The sequence below is a fragment of the Pyrgilauda ruficollis genome, unplaced genomic scaffold, assembly GCF_017590135.1.
Source record: "Pyrgilauda ruficollis isolate IOZ18807 unplaced genomic scaffold, ASM1759013v1 scaffold108, whole genome shotgun sequence".
Lineage (NCBI taxonomy): Eukaryota > Metazoa > Chordata > Aves > Passeriformes > Passeridae > Pyrgilauda > Pyrgilauda ruficollis.
In genome coordinates, this window is record NW_024508988.1 from 1369913 (window position 1) to 1382794 (window position 12882).

Here is a 12882-nt window from a genome sequence, read left to right on the forward strand (position 1 = left end):
CCCCTGCTGCTCCAGAACCAGCCCCTTTGGAGAAACCACAGCCCAAGGACTCCAGCAGATCTGGGAACACCATGTTAACTTGACAGTGACTGACAGTAACACATAGCTCCTGCAACCTGCCAATAAGCCAAGCCCACATGCTTCTGCTTTCCTGTGCCCCAGCCCTAACTACAGTTATTATAGTTTTATAGCAATTCAGTGAACTCAAAATAAATTAAAGATAGCGTCTCAATGCTAGTATTTTGCCTCCTTTCCCTTGGTTTTAGGATTGGGAGGGAACTTACCTTGTGTGGGCAAGCAAGTTTCCAGTGCTACCTCTCTGATCTTGATGTCTAAACCCTGAGTAAACTGTTCCATTTGCTTTTTATCCCTCTCCGTAACTACTTTTAAAACCCAGTATCTTATGGTATTATCAAGTAGGAGTCACTGTTGTGTCATCTGATCATTATTCCTTTTTTACCCTCTAGTACTGTCAGAAAGGACTTATTTCTTTCCCAGCACATTTAAGGATGTTAAAGATATTTATCTCCATCTATGAGAGTGGAAGTCACATGCCTGGTTTCAGCATTTTAGCTTAACTGCCAGTCAGTCACCTTGAGCTTCCTTTGTAGTCAAGGGAAATAATTAGGCACCTTGGGAGGCTGATTCAACTAATTCTGATACTTATCTAACACAAGGCGTATGAGTGGCCCTGTGAGGCTGTGTATTTCTTTCCACTGGATACAAAGGGACTCAAAGGGAAAAATATATCTGAATGTTTAACTGTAGTTTTTTAAATCAAGCAAAATGAATCCATCTAACCCAGTGTTGCTCTTGAGCTTTCCTCTTGAAAGCAACAGTTGAGCATTTTAGTATGTGAATCATATGGAAGGCAAACACATGAAAGCTGTTGCAGTCACTGCCACTAATGGTGACAATAAAAATAGTTTTCTAATGTCAAAGAGGGAGTGTATTTCACTAATATCCTGTTTTGGGTAACATCTCCTTTTGCTCCATCTGATGTGGATATCCCTGAAAGATTTAAAAGCTCTGAGCACCACCTTTTTGTTAAATATTTTTCCCTGAGATTTCTTCTTTTCTTTTTTACTAAAACAAATTAACATGTTCACCAGAGACAAAAGCCAATTATTAAATGAGGAACATTCCAGAATGGGAAATAATACTTATTTTTGTTATAACCCAAAGAACAAACAGGCATCACTAAGCAGCAAAGTCAGTATTTTATTCAAACTGCAGACTGATCCAGAAAATTACACACATGCAAAACATGGCATTCCGTACAAAAACAATGTTGAAATCATCAATATTTTAACTTCTCTGCAGTTTGAAAAGAGTGTCCCAGGAACTGCTCTACAAAACACTACAGTTCTGACAATACAGAGAATTCATAACCTAATCTAATCAGAAGGAAAACACAGTATATGAGATGGAAACCACCACCCCTCGAGCCTGGCACAGCCTGATGGTGCAGATGTACACCCCTCCAGCAGTCTGGCCCTGCAGTGCTGAAGTCAATAGGAACTTTGTGAATCATTTCAATGGAAACAGATTCTGTGATAACCCAGGCCTCTGAGAGAAGGGCAGCAGTCCTTTCTGTATGAGTAAAGACAGAACACTGACGCAAGTACAGAGTGCAAAGAAAGATGAGGTGGATACAGCCAAGCTCCTTCAAAATGAAAACACACCCTAGAGCATCTCACACAGAGAAGATCTCTTCTTTGAAGAAATCTGTCCAAATCCCTCTCACGTTAACTCTTCCCACGGCTGACTAGATTGTATTAAGTTGATAGGAGAAAGACTGAGAAATCCTTCAACTCTAATAATTTAAACTATCAAATCATATCTTAATCAAGTGCCTATCCAGTAAGCATTTAAAATCGTTCTGAACTTAATGAAGAAATAAAAATGCAGCATGATGATGTTTTACATTTCTCAATATATTTATGCTACTCTAGTTCTAATTATTTTGAATACTCAGAAGATAGTAAAAGGTGTGATTTTGTGTGAATGTGTGCTCATGCAAGCACAGATCTAAAAATTCACAAATACAAAAAACATTTAGGGAGAATCTTGCAAAAATTAATTAAAACTTGAGTACAACAGGGCAATTAAGTCTTTTTAAAAAACTGTACGTATCCTCTTAAAAAAAGATACTCTGATATCAGATAAACAGAAAGTATGATTTGAGATAGTTTTTCTGCAATGCATTTTCCACTGCAAAACCACTATACTTCTCAAGCAACATTATTTTCTTTTAAAATGCACTATTTTGAAATTAGAAATCAAACTTGAAAAGTGCAAAGATGACTGATGTCACAAGTTTCACTTGTCTACAAAACTATCTATTATCATACAAAATTTTATCAAAATCAAGTAAAAATTACATGTTCCCAAAATGAATTGTTCAGGAATTCCTCAGCTGACCATTTTTTCCAGTACTGTTAGGATGTGATCATCTCTACCATGTCTCCAAGACAATTAAATGAGAACAGTCTCAGCACAGAGCACATCAAAGAAACAGCCTGATTGCATGTCTCTGAACTGCCTGTGTGAGGAACCAATGCCACCTTCCCCAAAAAAAAAAAATCAACATTAAAAAAATTTCCTAGGGTATGCCTCATCACCCAACACTGCATCCAAAATCCAAAAAGGATAAAAAGGAAGACTCCAGCAACGCTGTCCTGGAAAACTGGTTCTTTCCCTAAGAGCATACTGTTAATGGCAGGTCATAAGAATTAGGAAAAGCAAATTAACTGCCTTTATCAGATTAGCCTCACTAGGAAAGAAAAGCCCCAAATACAAAACAATTCAGCCATATTTCCTACTCCCACCATTCTACTTTTGGTGATGTCTGTAGCACAGCACACAAGATAAGGAAAAACCAGTTTCAGTCACAGTGTTCTTTCTTCCAGTGAAACATTCAGCTGTAACTAAGCATTCAGGGCTTTGGTTGGTAAAGCATTTCCTTTAATCTAATCAGAAGTGTTTAACCCACTCACTGAGGAAAACAATATAAAGGCTTCTACTTGATTTGGGTACAAATCAGATCTGTCACACACAGACATATGAAATAATTACCCATCCCTGCTTCATAGGAAACTTTCTCATAGAACAAGTAACCTCAATGAAAACAAAGACTGCCAATAACAGAAAACAGTTCACACTTTTACTGGAAGAAAAATAATGCTAATTAATAGTGATTGAAATAATTTCTAAATGTCCCTTTTTCTTTTTGTGATGCTTTTGGCTGGTACAGAGTTAATTTTCTTCAGAGTTGCAAGTAGGGGGCTAGGTTTTGATTTTGTGCTGGCAAATATTGGTAACACACAGTTGTTTTTATTACTGCTGAGTAGTGCTTACACAGGGTCAAGACCTTTTTCTGCTCCTCATCCCACCCCACTAGTGAGAAGATAGGGGGTGCACAAGAAGCCGGGAGAAGACAAGCCAGAACAGGTGACCCCAACTGACAACAGGGATATTCAATCTCACAGCACAACACACAGAACTGGGGAAAGAAGGAGGTAGGGGAAGGGAGGACATTCTGAGTGTCTTCCCAAGTCACACGTGATGTAGCCTTGCTTTCCTGGGGATGCCTGAACACCTGCCTGCCCATGGGAACTGGTGGGTGAATCCCTTGTTTTGCTTTGCTTGCATGTGCAGCTTTTGCTTTCCCTATTAGGCTGTCTCCATCTCAGCCCACAAGTTCTTTCACTTTTACTCTTCCAGTTCTCCCCCCCATTCCACCAGGAAGCATTCAGCTGTTTGGGGCTGAGTTGCCAGCTGGGGATAAACCACAGCACTTTTACAGTTTCAATAAAACTTTCCTAATTACTGGGAAAATGTACACATTAACTTGAAAAATTATGAAATACACAAAGATGAAGCAGCTGTTAGAATGCAGTTAAGCATTTCAACATAGAATTTTTAGAATCAACTCTTGGCTTTCTTTTTGACAAAAACAGATGGAACAACAACCCAGGTCATTGCTTTTTTAATTAAGGAAAGAAAACTTAAATTCTTTAACTTTTGTAGGCTATCCTACCATTTAACAGAAAAAGAACAAACACAAAGCAAGCAAAATACAATAAATAACAGCAGTTCTTAAAACTATGAGTACGACAACTCATGAGGCTGCCCTACCGGGCCCTGATGAAAAGGGTTTCATCAGGAGTTGCAGGACAATTGTCCTGCTCAGTAACAGTCTCTACTGTGCCTGAAGCAGACACAATCACCATCGTTTTAGCTGCTGAAAGAGCTTTCTCCTTCTCTGCAATGGCAGCACAGACTGCCACAATTTCATCACTTTCAAAGTCATAGTCTGGGATTGACTCTTGTTCGAGCTCTTTTGCCAGTGCTTGCGCTGACTCAGTCTTTGTGGCCTTCTGCTGTTCCTGTAGTTTTCTCGCCCAGGAAAGGTCTTCTTTCCATACTTCAGGGTTCATTGGAAAGATGTGTAAGGATACCTGGAAGCTTCGGATTGCCTATAATCAGAACAAGGAAGAAACAAAGATGGAACACTTTAAAGTCTACCTTTTTCATAAAAATTGACAACAACAAAAAAATTACTTATATCATTTGAGCAAAGCCAAAAGCCATTTTACTCCCGTCTTTATTGGAGGAATCCCTCCTCATCTTGGTTCAATAGCAGCCTGATCCCCAAACAACTGTGTCTGAAAGGACAAAAATGCATTAATAAACTAGGTACCTGCAACAAGGGCACAAACAGAGAGTTCGTATATTAAAAACAATGTTGTTATTAAGAAAGCAAAAGGAAAAACAATTTTTTGATGGTTTCCTATTCCACTTTTCTCTCATCATCAGATGTACAAAAAGGCAAAAGCAGACAGATATGGTTTAAAGAAATACAGAAAAGGGATGACTGGAATTTGAAGTACCACTGGTATTGCTGCTTTTAAATTAGAATACAGTCGTCTCACATACAGATATCACACTGCACTAAAACCAGCCACATGGTAAAGAGTTTCTGTAATAGGTATGTGGTTATAAAAACACATAAATAAATGAACAGGAGTCAAATGAACCCCAAACTTCAATAGTTGCTCTAAGAGAGAACTTCTATAATCTTATGAATAACATAATACTAGTAGAAGTAAGTGTAGTTAGTGATGCTTCTCCTTTCTTTCAGTTCAGCTGGGAAAATACTCACAAACACAAATCCTCAACAGAGAAGCTGTGAAATTCAAAACAAAGAAATGTGACAATCTAAAATATGAGGTTGCTACAATACTAGAAAAAAGCTACACCAAGAATTACAACTGTATTGTCTTTTGGTTATCTTAACAGTGGTCAGGGCTGAACCTACCTCCTCAAACTTAGGTACATGTACACAAAGCAGGTGTGTATTTCCCATTTATGACTGTGAAGTCAGTTATGAAAATGGGTCACCTTAGTGACCAAACTCTTTTAAGACATGTACAGAAGCCTTCCTGTAAGATGGGAAAACTGTGATGATATGGATTGGGATGATATTTGGGAAGAGTTCAGGCAACTTGAATATTAAAACTTTAAAGATATATGGTAAACCACAGTTTACTTACTCTGTTGTATTTTATAAATACTTAAAGCATGCCAATAATTTGGAAAATCACAGTTTTTCTTCTGCACTGACAGAAACTGATAGCTCATCCTTCTGATGGCACAGATGAATATATGGACTCCATATGATGGGAACTCAGAAGAAAGAAATACAAAATCAGATTTAAGAAATGCTGCCCATACTATCAGTATTACTGCTGTTTTAAGAGGCAGCCTTTCAATTCCAGAGAGAAAAAAAAAGCTTGGTTATTGGTCCACAGCCAGCTCTGAAGTGCAGGAGCATGCTGAACTTTAAACAGAAGAAGAACTGAAGTTTAGTTCTTGTAAAACTGTCACTCTATTCAACTTTGCTAGCTTTTAATTTTCAGGGATACAAGAACAACAAGTAAACACTAAATGCTCATTTTTGTATTTCTGTTGAAAACAAAATATAAACAAACACCATCTGCTTTTAAGCTTTCCATGAAAGAGGTCCCCTAATTAAAACCTGTCTATACAGTTATGTTCATGCACAATAAATAACATTTGGGAAGCGTCAAAGCTGCTTTGATGATTCATACAATACAACATAAAAAGATCTTAGTGAATCTACTAGAAAAGAGTTTTTGTGCTTGACATTTTTATAAAGAAATAACAAAATATTAAGTAAATTTTAAGTGCTGCAAAAGATCAGAGGGATTTACTTTAAAGCAGCGATGTAAAACTGAAAAATACACACTTGTCATCCATTTGAAATTTTAAGTTGCCACTGGAATAGTGCCCAAAGCCTCTAATTTCTATTATGACAAAAGAAAAGAAGAGTGGTACTTTTAATTCTTCTTAATTCTTCCCCTAATGGAGATGTAAATCTCCTTCTCCAATTTCCTGTCACATTGTCGGAAAACTCAGTGACACTATATAAAATCAATATTTCTAGCTTCATTTTAAAGAGGAGCTGTGATTTTAGAGATCCTTCACGTAAGGACTACAGGACTTTTTATCAGTACAGTCATGTATCTGCTTTTGCTTCTGTAAGGAAGTGCAATGTAAAACCTTCTGCAAGACATTCTTCCTTGTGGAATGACAGTATTTGAAAAATCTGTACTTTTGAAGTATCTTACATTTTGTCTCACTAAATAGTATTCTGTAGCAAACAATCTTCCATTTGTCCCATGGGTACAGTCTCCTCTGCTGGTTTGCATAGCCTTTAAGCGTAAAGGGCAATTTTGATCAGACTGCACTTTTTTTAAAGACATGGACTTAGTAACTGTCACTATATATAAAGCCCCCAAAAAGCCAGAATTCTAAGAGGTTGTGTCTGCTACCAAAGTATGTGGTAGACCTTTATGTTACACTAGGCAGACACTTTCTGACCTATCGGTGAAATGAACCTATCTGTGCTAAATGATCTTTAATATGCAAATATTTTTGTTTGTGCGTTTTTACAGCACTCAGCATAGTCCTTGGGGGTGCTGTGGGTGAGAGGCTGCACATGCCCCGGCCATGGCACTGCCAGCCCAGAGAGCCAAACGTGTCCTGGGCTGCATCCAGAGCCCCGTGGGCAGCAGGGCAGGGAGGGGATTCTGCCCCTCTGCTCTGCTCTGCTGAGACCCACCTGGAGCACTGCATCCAGAGCTGGGCTCCCAGCACAGCAGGGACAGAGACCTGCTGTGTTGAGGCCAAAGAAGGGAACAAAGAGGATCAAGGGGCTGGAGCACAACTCCTATGAGGACACTTTGGGAGCATTTGGGCTGTTGAGCCTGGGGAGAGAAGGCTTCAGTGACACCTTACAGCAGCCTCCCAGTACCTGTAAGGACCCATAAAAGACCTAGAGAAGAACTTTGACAAGGACATGCAGTGATAGAATAGGGGATAATGACTTTAAACTGAAAAAGGGAAGATTCAGGCTAGATGTAAGGAAGACACTGTTTACAGTGATTTACTGAGATGCTGCAACAGGTTGCCCAAAGAGATGGTTAATGCCCCATCCCTGGAAACATTTAAGGCCAGGCTGGACAGGGCTCTGAGCAACCTGGTCTAGCTGGAGATGTCTTGGCTGATTGCAGGAGGTTGGACTAAAGGACTTTTACAGATCCCTTCCAAACCAAAGCTTTCTATGATTCTATGACAATATATTACTAGAATTTGAGTCTTATTTTTGTACTACTCACCATGAACATAAATAACTAATTTTTACAGACGCATTTATCACAGTAACGTAGAAAATAGGGGAATAAGACATTTTAGTATATTTAAAGACTCCTCATGATATTTCTCTCCTTCAAACAAGGAAAAAAGTTCCATCCTTTCAGGTATTTTCACTCTAGTTTAATAGTTTCTATGGTATAATATGAATGCAGATTTTTTTTTTTTTTTTACTTTAAACTGTTATCTTCAACTTTTCTGTGTAATTTTCTGTTCAGATTATTTCTGCTTTTCAATAAAAAAATTCTCCCTGAAAATTTCATCAAAAGTAATTCTGGTGTCTTACAAAATGAGGTGAGCACAATATTTGCACTTCTTACATTTCCAAAACCATTTTATTCAAAGGTTCTGGAAGTCTCGTATTCTGGAGAAAGTACTTGAAATACAGTAATTTTCCAGATGTGAAAGACTATTTTTGTCTTATGCTTACTGGGATTTGGTTAGATTCCAAATGCATAAGAGTCTTTGTTTCCATCTGGTAGATGTGTGTGAGATATTCTCATTTTCACATCTTCCTTCTTCTCTTTTTGAAGAAGTTTGCATCCTCCTTATCCCACTCCTGTACTTTCTTTTGCTCTGGTGACAGATTTCACAGATGTCATTTTGCACCACGTAATTTCCTCACAGCCCTCTTTCCTCACATTTATCACCCTTCTGCCCTTACACCTTACCCCTGCAAGGCTGCGGCATGCTCTGCTGAAGTCACTGCTTCAGGCTGCCTCTGCCACACAGACCTCTCACACTGTGCTCCACCAGACTCAAGGATATGATCCAGGAGGACCAAGGAAACAGCAACCACAAAAATCAATCCCATCCTAGAAACTGACATAGCCTAAGAAAATAAAGCTTAAGTGTTACCAGTACTTCCATCTTGCAAATCAGGAAAATCCAAGAACACATTTACTTCTTTATTACGAAATTATACTGACAAATTTATTACAGGAATTTTAAAACAATGGTCAAATAAACTTTGTTCAACATCCCTGTTTGTCTTATTCTGTGCATTTGATTTAGCTAAAGCTTTCAATTACAAGGTCTCAATGTTGAGAAGTGCACTCCTTGAAAGTTCTGAGGATCTGACAAAGGTAGGTGCCAGCTAAATCAGCCACAATCACTTAAAAAAACTGAATATCCCTGGCAGACAGGTAGTTGAAAAGGGCATTTCAACTTTTGGAGACTTGTTTGCCCTTCAACTTTCTTGACGGAAAATAAAAATCATCTTTGACTAAAATATCTTTTTGTGCATTAACAATCACTATCACAAAATATATTTACAATTTCCAACAGTGGTTAAAAAAGGAAAAAGGGTTACTCTATAGTAGATGGAGAGGGCAGGATTAACACAAGACCTTCCTGGGGAAGCTTATATTACTGATTATTACCTCAATAACTCAGTAGGACTGTTTAAAGCTGTTGAAAAGAATTTAACATAATTTAAATGAAAAAGCATGGTACTTTCTCTCTTACTAACTTCCTAAATACTTTGACTTTTCAGTGGAAGGCCAACCACCAATTTCCTTTTTATTACCAAAATACTCTATGTTTCTAAATGCTAACATTTGTAACATGTTGAAAAATTATCTCAAATTCAGATTAGTTATGTTAATTAGTTGCATTCCAATAAAACACAGACATTTCTCTCTTTAAGAGTATAAAACTCCCATCATTATCTAAAAGACCAAAAACCATTTCAGTCAAAACAAGAGAGATGAAAGGAAAGGGCTGATCTGAGAATTCATATTGTCAAGGCATGACTCTTTTGACAAAATGTTGTGTCACACTTAAAGACTGCTAAAGCACTGGGGAGGAAACCACATCCTTCAAAACATCAAACAAAACCCATGCACAACTGCTGCATATTTACAGATCTACCCTCTGAACTTTGTGATCCTCAGTACTCCAGGTTTGCCAGGGACCCAGAATGGCATAAAGCTGAAGTCACAGAACATAGGATGGCTGAGGGTGGCCGGGACCATCTGAGGTCACCTGGGCCAAGCCGCGGCTCCAGCAGCGCCACCTGAGCTGGCAGCCCGTGACCATGTCACAGGGCTGAGGAATTTCTCCATGGTGGGAGACTCAGTTCTTTCATTGAGTCCTTGATTTTCTTGTGATTAGTTTTGGTTTTTCTTTTCAATATTGCTTTTGTTTGGTTTTTGGGTTCTTTTGGTTTTTTTTTTCCCCTTGATTAAATCAAAGCACGGGGTTCACCCTGTCTCACAGGAGGAACTGTTGTAATGAAGCCATTAGTGCAAAATTGTTAACTAGTTAAGACGTTATCAGCAGTACGGGAAATTTAATTTGTAAAACCAAGTATTTGCAATGAAATGAGAGAAATATTGCAAGCCTGACTATATTTCTACAGTTACTACATTCACATTGCAAGTTTACTCAGGTGTGCTCTGCACATTGCTTTGTAGAATTTAAGGAATTTCTGCCTTTACAGAAATAAAGTTTTCCTTGCTCACATTTAAGTATTAATGTTTAATTACCTTATTTAGTAAATTCAGGGAAAAAAAGAGCAAACAACTTTCATAAAAGCTAAATTAAAAGGGACTAATTTAGCACATTCTTTTTGTCACAAGTTTGACAAAAACTAAATCCAAGCAAATATTTCTTTTTTTTATTATTACACAGCTCATCATATACATTACATTTGTTTGGAAGCAGCATTTTAGTCCTGGGAAGCTTCAAATTAAAATACAGTAAATTGTTTTTTTCCCTAAGAAAAAAATGCATCATTCATTGTGAAGTAATAAAAGTATTCACAACAGACCATTTGGCAGGATGTGGGTAGTGAAGACAGATGTTAGTGGGGGAGAAATGAAACAAAGAAGCAGAAGAAGCAATTCTTGAGAAGGATAGTAATTCCCATATCTCAAAAAAAATTTACTAAAAAGCCGTGATATTTATGCTTTATTAACTGTTCTTTGTAAAAAATATGATACAGGGAAAAAATAGAAAATCATCGCAATTAAAGACTAATGGAAAAAGGACAATTATGACTTAAACCACTTGGTCTAGAAGACTCCAGAAGTTCAGTAACTATGAACTTATTTTTTATTTTAAAATTCCTTCAGTCTTAGCCTCTTAAGATTCCCTAAAAATTGCATGGTTCAAAAACAAACAGTGAACATTATTTGCATTTTAGAAGAACTCCCCAACTTCTCTGTATGTGAAAACATATTTATCAGAAGGCAATTCAACCTACAGACAGAAAGGCAATGATTGAAGTATGAACACGCAGTACCACAGCACTGGGGACACCAACAGGAGCTTCCACACCTCAGGGTCCCTGCTCAGAGACAATCAAAAACTAAGAGGGCAAACTACCTGTGATAACTTCCCTCCCTCCCTCTTCATCACAGTAAGGTCAATTTAACAATTACAGGAGCACCTAGAGCAGTGTTTCAGATGAATTAAGTGCTTTGATGCAAATCTCTGATTGTTCCCACTTAAAATGCTTTGCTTTGCATCACTGAATAGTCTCAGATACATAAATTAGATTCCTTTCTGATTAAGCTCAACAATGCACTCTAAGAGAGCACCTGAAGTGCTACTCTAAAGACAAAATTAATATAATATGAACACTAGGTCCCCAGCACTCAAGATATCCAGTCCCACTGGTGCTTCACAACTTGTCTACGTAGAAAAATCTTACAGGATCTGATGAATCAACCTGCTGGATATAACTAGTACAGGTATATTACTATTTACAACCAATATTAAAGCAACTGTACTATTTTTTACAGAATAAACAGCATCAGTTACTTAGGATCCTTGAAGGAAATAAAACTCTAATTTTCCTGAGACTAGTGCATTTAAAATTGTCAGGTACAATTTACAGTGACAGTTTCATACACATAAAAAGAAAAGATCCAGACAGACCAGACCATCAACCCTAACCTTCTATACCACAAAAACCATGGAATGTCACCACTGCTGAAATGCAGATATACATGGATTTATATGAGATGTTTCACATTATGGTACTGCACAAACAAAGGGTGCACACTGCACACCTGTAACACACAGGTTTAGTCTTAGGTTTTGTCTAACAGGACTGGAGCAGCTCCCCAGCGAGGATGTGCTGAGAAAGTTGAGGTTGTTCAGCCTGGAGAAGGTTGTGTGGAGATCTCATGGCAACCTGCCCGTATCTGAAAGGGGAATACAGGGCAGCTGGAGAGAGGACTCTTCATCAGGCATGGTAGTGACAAGGAGTTATAGGAAAAACTGAAATGGGGGAAATTTAGATATTAGGAAGATATTCTTTACTGTGAAGGTGCTCACAATCTGGAAGGGGCTGCCCAGAGAAGCTGTGGATGCCCCATCTCTGGGAATGCTCAAAGCCAGGCTGGATGGGGTGGAATTAGATGACATTTAAGGTTCCCTCCAAGTCAAATCATTCTGTGATTCTAGGTGATTCACATAGTTTGCATTTGTTTTGGCTGGTTTGGGTTTCTTACTACACTTTAAAAATTTGTCTTGTATGAATTGTTAACATCCATCAAAAAAACCCTATCATTTCTTCAATTCTTGAAAATTTTCAGACTAAACATTGTAACTTTGCAAAACCACTCCAAATTACAAACAAAATTATTTGTATCAATATAGCACACAGCAACTTCTATTCAAAATACAACCAGTATCTTTTTCATCTAAGAGCTCAGGATGCAATGTTTTTCTAATGGACCTCTGGGAACGTGTCTGAATTTGCAAGTTCACCTGCTGTGCTTTCACAGAAACTAGCAAAAAGCTATTATAACTCAGAAAAGAAAAGATGCATTTCAGCTACTGCAGAGCATCCCTGGCTTTTTGCTCTCTTATTAAATGAAGAAGCAACCTCAGCCACTATTTGAGGTCAGGGAATCAGAGGAAAGCAAGAACGTGCACATGTTATTTGCTGCATAAGCAGGACACAAGGAAAACAAGACACTAGAATTTTATCAGCAGGCATGTGTAAAAACTGAGCCCGAAAACTGATCCTTGGACTTCACATTACCTTCGTCTTTAAACTATGGTGAGCTGCACTGCAGCAGTACAACACACAGAATGTAGTATGTGCAGTTATGTCAGCATAATTGTTCTATTGCATAAAGCCACCACATAAATATAGTATATGACACAAAACTCTTCGAGCTAGAC

At 38.0% G+C, this 12882-nt stretch overlaps 1 protein-coding gene across 6 annotated transcripts in view; it reads right to left on the reverse strand.

The window, feature by feature from the left end:
* Positions 1–1201: 1201 nt before the first annotated feature.
* TTC33 (tetratricopeptide repeat domain 33) overlaps positions 1202–12882 on the reverse strand; it is a 44253-nt gene continuing 32572 nt past the window's right edge. For all 6 annotated transcript variants that reach the window (XM_041472369.1, XM_041472333.1, XM_041472324.1 and 3 more), the window contains exon 5: positions 1202–4481. In XM_041472369.1, the coding sequence (XP_041328303.1) occupies positions 4137–4481 (345 nt within the window). In that variant the 3' untranslated portion in view covers positions 1202–4136. The remainder of the gene's footprint in view (positions 4482–12882) is intronic.